The sequence below is a fragment of the Callithrix jacchus genome, chromosome 13 (assembly GCF_049354715.1).
Source record: "Callithrix jacchus isolate 240 chromosome 13, calJac240_pri, whole genome shotgun sequence".
NCBI lineage: Eukaryota > Metazoa > Chordata > Mammalia > Primates > Cebidae > Callithrix > Callithrix jacchus.
In genome coordinates this window covers 92,964,343-92,972,968 of record NC_133514.1, presented here as the reverse complement: position 1 = coordinate 92,972,968, position 8,626 = coordinate 92,964,343, and the positions used below count along the sequence as shown (strand labels likewise).

General features: G+C 43.7%; 1 protein-coding gene and 2 non-coding genes across 6 annotated transcripts in view; 1 reads left to right on the top strand and 2 right to left on the bottom strand.

Annotated features, from left to right (window-relative positions):
• Positions 1-4,236: 4,236 nt before the first annotated feature.
• Positions 4,237-4,319, bottom strand: LOC118147064 (small Cajal body-specific RNA 18). Its single transcript, XR_004733235.1, has one exon.
• A 78-nt stretch (positions 4,320-4,397) lies between these two features.
• Positions 4,398-4,536, bottom strand: LOC118147068 (small Cajal body-specific RNA 17). Its single transcript, XR_004733239.1, has one exon.
• A 200-nt stretch (positions 4,537-4,736) lies between these two features.
• The window catches only part of ACAA2 (acetyl-CoA acyltransferase 2), a 29,328-nt gene continuing 25,438 nt past the window's right edge, over positions 4,737-8,626 (top strand). For 2 of the 4 annotated variants that reach the window (XM_078348125.1, XM_078348124.1), the window contains exon 1: positions 4,737-4,877. In XM_078348125.1, the coding sequence (XP_078204251.1) occupies positions 4,871-4,877 (7 nt within the window). In that variant the 5' untranslated portion in view covers positions 4,737-4,870. Of the gene's footprint in view, positions 4,878-5,163; positions 5,229-8,626 lie in introns of those variants that run through there. The other 2 variants (XM_002807501.7, XM_078348123.1) reach the window with 1 other exon arrangement.

Sequence of the window (8,626 nt, the reverse complement as noted above, 5' to 3'; positions counted from 1 at the left end):
TGCCCAGCTAATTTTTTGTATTTTTAGTAGAGATGGGTTTTCACCATGTTGACCAGGATGGTCTCCATCTCTTGACCTCGTGATCCACCCGCCTCGGCCTCCTAAAGTGCTGGGATTACAGGCGTGAGCCACTGCGCCCGGCCACAACATTAGTATTTTGCAGAGTAAACTTAGCTCCAAGGAAGATTTGCCTAAGGTTATATTACTAAATGAAAGTCGAACTAAAGATACAGATGCTGCAAATAACTTTCAGATAAACAGAGAAAAAAAACAAATGTTCATCCACCTAAGTTTGAGACAGTGCCTTAAGGTTACTGGGAACACACCAAGACTTAGGGTAAACTTGAAATGAGGGGAGTTTGGCAAATTGGTGTCTGTATTACGTTCTGTCTACATTCCATTAGAATAGGTAGCCAGGCATACTTGAGCAGGGCAGGAGAGGACCTCCTCCACCCCGTCCAGGAACGTCAGGTGACCTTCAGGTGATGGTCAGGCAGTTATTAAACTCTCTCTCTAAAATAATCATTGGTCTCACCTGGTGTCAGGGAAAGGCATTCTCCCAATAGATGGAAAATACTAGCATCTGGTGATCAGCAGCTTCTGGATAAGATTTTGGGAGAGCGGGCTCAAATATGCTCACTAAGAGGCAAAATGGTGGAGTTTGACTGGTATATGACCTTCCTCTAGGAACATGACTGGTAAGGGAAGAATGTCTCAAGTGAGTATGTGCACAACTTCAGCAAACACACAGCGCATGCCGCCCCTACCCAGTGCTGGCAGGTCACTGAGCATGCGGACAGCCCACCACAAGGGAAGAATCGGGAGAAGTAATGCAAGGCCTAGAACCATACCAATATATCAATCTCCAAATCAAGAGTCAGGTGGCACAGTTGAGTCTCTCAAGTTGCCCACTTGGCCCTCTTCCAAGTGTACTTTACTTACTTTTATTCCTGTTCCAATACTTTTTAATAAACTCTCACTCCTGCTCAAAAACTTCCTTGGTCTCTCACTCTGCCTTAAGCTTCTTTCCTTTGAGGAGGCAAGAAGTGAGTTGCCGCAGACCCATGCAGATGTGCTGCTGCTAACAATTTCATTCAACCAATGTTCTTGGTTGGCAACTTGAACTTTCTGAAGAGTTAGTATTTGTTGTAAGGATAAAACCACATTCAACATTTGCCTTCTAACAAAAATTGAAGTTATTTCCAAAGCAATTAGATTAACAATGGGTACCCACGTGACTTTCCAAACTACTCAAGATCAGCATATTCATTTGTCTCACTCATTCAGATTCATGTAATCATTTTTAAAAGTTCCCCTGGGCTGTACTGACTTCATCAGCTTTTCCCAGTTTCCATTACTGAAACTTCTAAAGCCCCTATGGCTTAAGCTACCATCAATTTTTAGTGTTATAGGAAGGCAGGAGAAACTGTGTTTACGCACACGAAAATAAGTATGGAAACAACAATATTGCATTTCTAAAAATATTGAAAGTTAAATGTCTAAGAGTAGAACAATAACTTTACATCTCATGAAAGACTCCACATGTAGACAAAAATTATAAAATAATTTTAATATACATATTGAAATTACAAGAATATATACCTGCTTAAATATGATGTAAACCTGAAAAGGACTAAATATTTTCAAAAATAACTTGTTTCAAGCAATCTTGTAGCTTACTTGAAGGACATTTTCTCCCAACTTGTATTTTGAAAGAGTTAAAACCTAGAGAAAAGTTGCAAAAATAGAAGAATGCGGTACACACCTATAGTCCCAGCTACTCAGGAGGCCAGGGTATCCCTTGAGCTCAGGAGTTTGAGGACAGCCCCAGCAACACAGCAAGCAAGACTCCCCTTTTAGAAAAAGAGTAATGGGCTGGGAGCAGTGCCTCATGCCTCTAATGCTAGCACTTTGAGAGGCCTCGATGAACAGATCACCTGAGGTCAGGAATTCGAGACTAGCCTGGCAAGCATGGCAAAACCCTGTCTCTCCTAAAAATACAAAAATTAGCCAGGCAGGGTGGCATGCACCTGTAATCCCAGATACTTAGGAGGCTGAGGCAGGAGAATTGCTTGAACGTGGGAGGTGGAGGTTGCAGTGAGCTGAGATCATGCCACTGCACTCCAGCCTCGGCAACAGAGTGAGATCCTGTCTCAAAAGAACAGAAAAGAAAAAAGAATAATGAACAATGGTATACTCTTCATCTGGATTCTCCCGTTGGTAATATTTTGCCATATTTGCTTTTTCTTTCTCTGCCAGTGTACAATCACTGGATGACCATACATACACTTCATGACCATGAAGGTAGCAGTTTCAATGATTCAGGCAATGGCAGAATACGTATGACAGTAGTCTCATAAAATCAGAATATTTTTTTCTGTATCTATCCTATGTTTAGATGCACAGATGCTTACTATTGTGTTACAGCTGCCTACAGTGTTCAGTACAATAACACGCTGTACAGGTTTGTAGCCTGGGAGCAATAGGCTGTACTGTATAGCCTAGGTGTGTAGTAGGCACTACCATCAAGGTTTGTGTAAGAACACTCTATGCTGTTCACACAATGAGGAAATCGCCTAATAGCACATCGCTCAGGATGTATTTTCGTGGTTAAGCAATGCATAACTGTATAAATATATGTATTTTTTTGAGTCATTAGAGAGTTAGTTGCAGGCTTCATGATTCTTCACCCCTATTTCAGCATGTATTTCCTAAGAACAAAGAACAATCTCCTACATAACTACAATATAATTATCATGATCAGGAAAATTAATGTCAATATTACCATGTCATCTATAATTTATATGTCTCCAATTGTCCTAATATGGTCTTTTAGAGTTTTTTTAATCCAGGTTTTAATTAAGGATCCCATATAATATCTGTCACATCTCTAGTCTCCTTTAATGTGACACTATTCCTAGCTATTTCTTGGTTTTCACCACACTGACATTTTTAAAGAGTTCAGGTCAGTTGTTTTGTAGAATGTACCTCCATGTGGATTTGTCTCATTGTTTCCTCATAATTTGATTCAGGCCAGACGTTTTCAGGGGAAATCCTATGCAAGTGAAATTGTGTTGTCACTGTTGGGGGGCGGGGAGCGTGCATGAAGTCAGTTTATCCCATTATTGGTGATTCGACACCATTACTTCATCATTTGGTGAAGTAATACCTGGAAGATTTCTCCATTGTCAAGGTACCCTTTCTTCTTCATGAGACTTGGAGACTATGTAAGCAATCTCTCATATATTTGCATGTTTTAATATATGTAAACCTTTCCCTGAATGATTTTAGAATCCACTCATTAGTGACATTTCCCATTAGAGAAAACAGTACATTTGGAAAGACCTGCCGATGGAGGTCTGCGGTGGTAAGTTGTGATACTTAACCTTTCTTAAATATGTGGAGGGCAAATTTTAGAAAAGCGTGTACAAAAGTGAACACATTTGTGAAGCTTGTCTAAGATTTATACATTTGATTGCATGGATATTTTGCCTTAAAGCGAACTGTAAATGAATAATGTATGCCGATTTCATGGGTGTAGAGTACTAAGGTCTGCGACAAAAAAAAAAAAAAAAAAAAAAAGGTAAGATGGGGCTGGGCGCGGTGGCTCCCGTCTGCAATCCCAGCACTTTGGGAGACCGAGGCAGGCGGATCACAAGGTCAGGAGATAAACACCATCCTGACTAACACGGTGAAATCCCGTCTCTATTAAAAATACAAAACATTATCCAGGGGCGGTGACACGTGCCGGTAATCCCAGCTACTCGGGAGGCTGAGGCAGGAGAATCGCTTGAACCCGGGAGGTAGCAGTGAGCAGAGATTGCGCCACTGCACTCCAGCCTGGGCGACAAAGCGAGATTGAGTCTCGATAAATAAATAAAATAATTTTTAAAATAAGATGGTTTGATGGAAGAACAGGGGGATAGCAATATAGCAAAATGTTAACAATTGGGGTATATAGGTGGTGGATATGTGTGCACTGTACAAGTCTTTCCACTTTTCTGTAAACTTGCAAGTTTTCATAATAAAAATTTGGATTAGAAAAAACACTGCAAGAGTGCCACCAAAGCGTTTGAAAAGCAGGATTCAAAATCTGGCATTCGCTGACGACTCAGAGAAACCGTCCTTTCCACCCACCACCCCCCATGCCAAGAAGCCCTAGGCAGCCCGGCCTTCTAAGCCCTGGTACAGAGGGGCTCTCCGCCTCTCCCCTCCACCGGTCGCCTCCTGCTCGCCCGGCCTCAGTCTGTTTTCAGAACACACTCCATCACCTGGTTCCCAGAACTCAGATTGCGCAGTGGTCTCGTCATCATCGGCCAGAGCTCACAGTAACCGCGGCAGAGGCCTCACTAGACTTCCCTCTCGCCCAGCCTCACCCGCTGCTTCTCACGCCCCAGCTCCGGGTCCCCCGGCACCACTCCGCTCGCCACGTTTTCATAATCCTCTCAGGCTCCGGGCAAACGGCCCACAACGGGACCTGATCATATAAGGAAAATACTGTGGGCTCATCCGGGGGCTGCAATGGGGACCCGAAAGCGCCCTAGCCTACTACACTTGCCGCACCCCAACTGCCGCCCACCTCTCCGCCTCCCCGCCAGTACAGTACCCAAACCCGATCCCGCGTCCCGCTGGGCGGCCTGAGCCCCTTCCCACAGCACTACGCAGCCGCGGGCCCCAGCCAATCCCACCGCGCCGCCGCCGCGCAGGCCCAAAGGACTTCCGGTCTTGCCCCCAGCAGGCGGCAGCCAGACCCCCGGCCCAGGCCGGATGGGCACTTGCCCGCGTTTAGCGTTCTGTCTCCCAGTGGTAGTTTCAGCAGTATCTGTAGCGGAGACCAAGGGGAACAGTCATTGCCTATCGAGGCAGGAATATGATGGGTGAGAAGTGTTAAACCAAATTCTCTTGGTTTGGAAACAGAAGGAGAAAATCTAAAAACGAGGATGTTAGGCAAAAGTCCGCTCTCAAGGCGCGCTGTGGTCTCCCCGAGCCCCGCCCCCCCGGGCTCCCGCGGACTGGAGTGCGGCGGAATGCGACGTGTGGGGTCGGATCCTCTTACGCTGGGGCCCAGCCTGGGGGCCCCAGGAAATAGGCGAAAGGTCGGGGGCGTGGCTCTAGGGGCGTCACCCACTCTCTTGAAGTCTGAGTGACTGTGGGCGGCCGTTCAGCGTCCCCAAGACCAGAAGTCTGTGCCGTCGAGGACCCAGCCACCACCATGGCTCTGCTCCGAGGTGAGCGCGTCCCCCTCCTCCTCTCCTTGCCCCTCGGGGTCCTGCCTTCCCCAGGCCCAGCCTCCGCTTCTGGCCGCCGCGGAGAGTCGTGGGTCGTGGGGTGAAGTTCACTCAGCCTCCTCGGTTTGGGAGCCGACGAAATAAAAATCCAGCCCGAAAGGCTTGTTTGGGTTAAGGAGAAAATCCTTACTTGTAAGGCGCTAGCGACAGCGATGTCGGTGCAATTTCCTGTTGAGGAGGTGAGATCAAAGTTTGCTTGCATGTGACCTTGGAGGTCCTTCCTTTCTTCGCCTAACAGTGACCCCACTAGTTCGAGTCCAAGTATTAGGAAAAATTTGGCGGCGCCATAGGCCGCGGGCGCCTGCTGCGGGGCTTTGGTGTGAATCGATGCTCCCTGTCACCCGGGAGTGGCCTGGCCTGCAGAAACGGTAGCTGGTGTTCTGCTGGAAGACCTGCCCTGCTCCCTTTCCCTTCTGTTGCTTTCTTAGAGCAGTTTCTCTTTATCACAATCCTAAAGTATAGGATTGTGAACTTGTTTAAAACAACTGTGTAATAACTCCCTTTTCAAAACCAAAGGGCACAGTCAGTGGAATCTTACTCGAAGGATGTATCTGTGGAAGAGCATTCAGGTGGAACACCTATCAAGGCCCTGAGACAGGAAAAAGCTTGGCAGGATCTAAGAACCAAGCATTTTGGTGCTCCAGGGCCCTGTGGGCTTCTGTAAGAAGGTGGGGTTTTGTTCCATATCCAATGGAAGGCAATACAAGGATTTGAAGCGGGGTAATGACAGGATCTGATTTCCACTCTGTCCGGATTTGGGGAGGTCTTTCTAACGGCGAAGAGACCATTTAAGGATCTATTGTAGAGGTCCAGACAACAGCAAATGATGGGTTTGAGTCGTGTGGTGCAGTGTAGTTGGGAAGAAAAGGGGAGGGGTGAGTTGAGGTAGATTTGCAGGCGCATTTGATAGAACATAGATTGGATGTGGTGGGGTAAATATAAGAAGAAAATGTTAAGAATGATGAAAAGTGTCTGGTTTGGTGAACCGTGTTCATGATGATACCACTTAGGGAGGAAAACTGGGAAAGGAATAGATGTGGAAAGGAGGATTGAGAATTCAGTTTCAGGCAGAAAACTTTCTGGCGTTTGTGAAGCAGACAAGTGGAGATGCCAGCTAAGCATTGGTTAGGGGGATCTGAAAGTCAGAAGAACCAAAGTTGCATGGGAACAAATCCAGGGAAAAATCGGCATTCTGAGACCAAATGCAGTGTGTACAGTTTCCTGCAACATGGATTTCATTTGCCCATGCCCTTCCTGACTGGATTTGATAGAAAGGCAGAGCTGCTGTTTCTCTCCAAGTGTTGTTTTTCCTGTGCTGTCAAATGAGCACATCTTCTCAAGCCCTTTCTTGGAACTTCTTGAAGTTCCAAGTTCACTACACTCTGGGTTAATATGTCTCTTCATTGTCTTTGGTTTTTGGAAATCTTTAGCTTCTGAATTTTCAGGGTGTTTTAAAATAAGTGAGATTTCAATTTGGTGTTAAAGATTGTTAAGTTTTAGACCTTTAAATATTCACAGAAAGTTGACATCAAATGAAGGTTGATATGGTATCCAGTTTATGAAATTAAAAGAAAAAACCTTTAAACTTTAAACCTTTATAGTCTTTGTATCTGCGCATCCCAGATTATTTTTTAAAATATATTTAATAGAGAAACCCAGTCTCTATAAAAAATACAAAAATTAGCCAGGCATGGTGGCACTCGCCTTATAGTCCCAGCTACTCCGGAGGCTGTGGTGGAGGATTGCTTGAGCCCAGGAGGTCAAGGCTGCAGTGAGCTGAGATCATGCTACTGCACTCCAATCTGGGTGACAAACAAACAAAAAACTCCAAAACCAAAAATATATATTTAAGAACATTTTCTCTCGTCAAAATAATTGTATTAGTTCAGCTAAGGCCTTCCTTGAGCTAATCTTTACAGTCTGGGAGCACCAAGTAAGATGGAATATAGGGAAAGGGGAGGTTCTTTTTTTGTTTTTATTTTCCCACACACACCCTTCCTTTGTAGATACTGCACATTTCACTACTAGCACTGCCCTCTCACAAATGCTTTCTTAGAATATGAGTACAGGGAGAAACATACAAAAGGAACTTTGTAGAGAGACAAATGAAATTAGGCTCCATTGTTTCTGAGGAGAAGTCAGGGGTCATTTCCATGTATGCAGTATGTCGGTTTTATTTCCAGATGCTTTATATGTTTTTGTTATATTTGGATTTCAGAAGTTTGACAATGATGTGTCAAGCTGCTGGGGAAGGCGGTGTGGAGTGTTTTGTGTAGAGTTGGGGTTTACTAAGTTTGAATCTAAATTTACGGTTTTTAAATCAAATTTGGAAATTTCTTCTTTATTATTTCTGCAATTTTTTTTTTAATCCATTCTCTCTCTTCTCCTTCTATGACTGTAACTGTTGTTAGTCCTTGAGGTTCTGCCTGGGTTTTTCTTCTGACTTTAAAAAAAAAAATTAACAAACTTTGTTTTTGAGCAGTTTTAGCTTTTACAGAAAAATTGAGCGGAAAGTAAGGAGTATTACCATATGCTCCCTCACCCTATCCATCTCCCCTGTTATTAACATGTTGCATTAGTGTGGTACATGTGTTACAATCCATGAGCTGACACTGATACATTATTATTCACTCAAGTTCATATTTTGCATTCAAGTTCATTCATTGTATTGAACAGTTCTACGGGTTTTGACAAATGTGCAAATGACTGATGTCAGTACTATAGTATCATGCAGATTAATTTCACTGCTCTAAATGTCATCTGTGTTCTACTTATTCATCTCTGTCTCTGAACCCCTATCAAGAACTGATCTTTTTACTGTCTCCATAGCTTTGCCTTTTCCAGATATCACATAGATGGAATCATACAGTATATGGCCTTTCCATACTGGCTTCTTTCACTTAGCAACATGCATTTAAGATTTCTTCTTTTTATGGCTTGATAGCTCACTTCTTTTTAATTGCTGAATAATATTCCATTGTATGGCTGTATCACAGTTTGTTTATCCATTCAGACATTGAAGTACATCCTGTTTGCTTCCAAGTTTTGACAATTATGAATAAATATTTGTATACAGGTTTTTGTGTGAACGTAAGTTTTCAAATCATTTAGGTAAATATAAAGGAACATGATTCCTGTATCATGTGGTGTTAGGTATGTTTAGTTTTGTAAGAAACTGCCAAAATATCTTCCAGACTGGCCATACCATTTGCATTCCCACCAGTAATGAATGAATTTCTGTTGTTCTACATCCTCACCAGCATTTCATGTTGTCTGTGTTTGGGATTTTAGCCTTTCTGAAATCCAGAAGGCTAGTATCTCATTGTTTTAATTTGCAA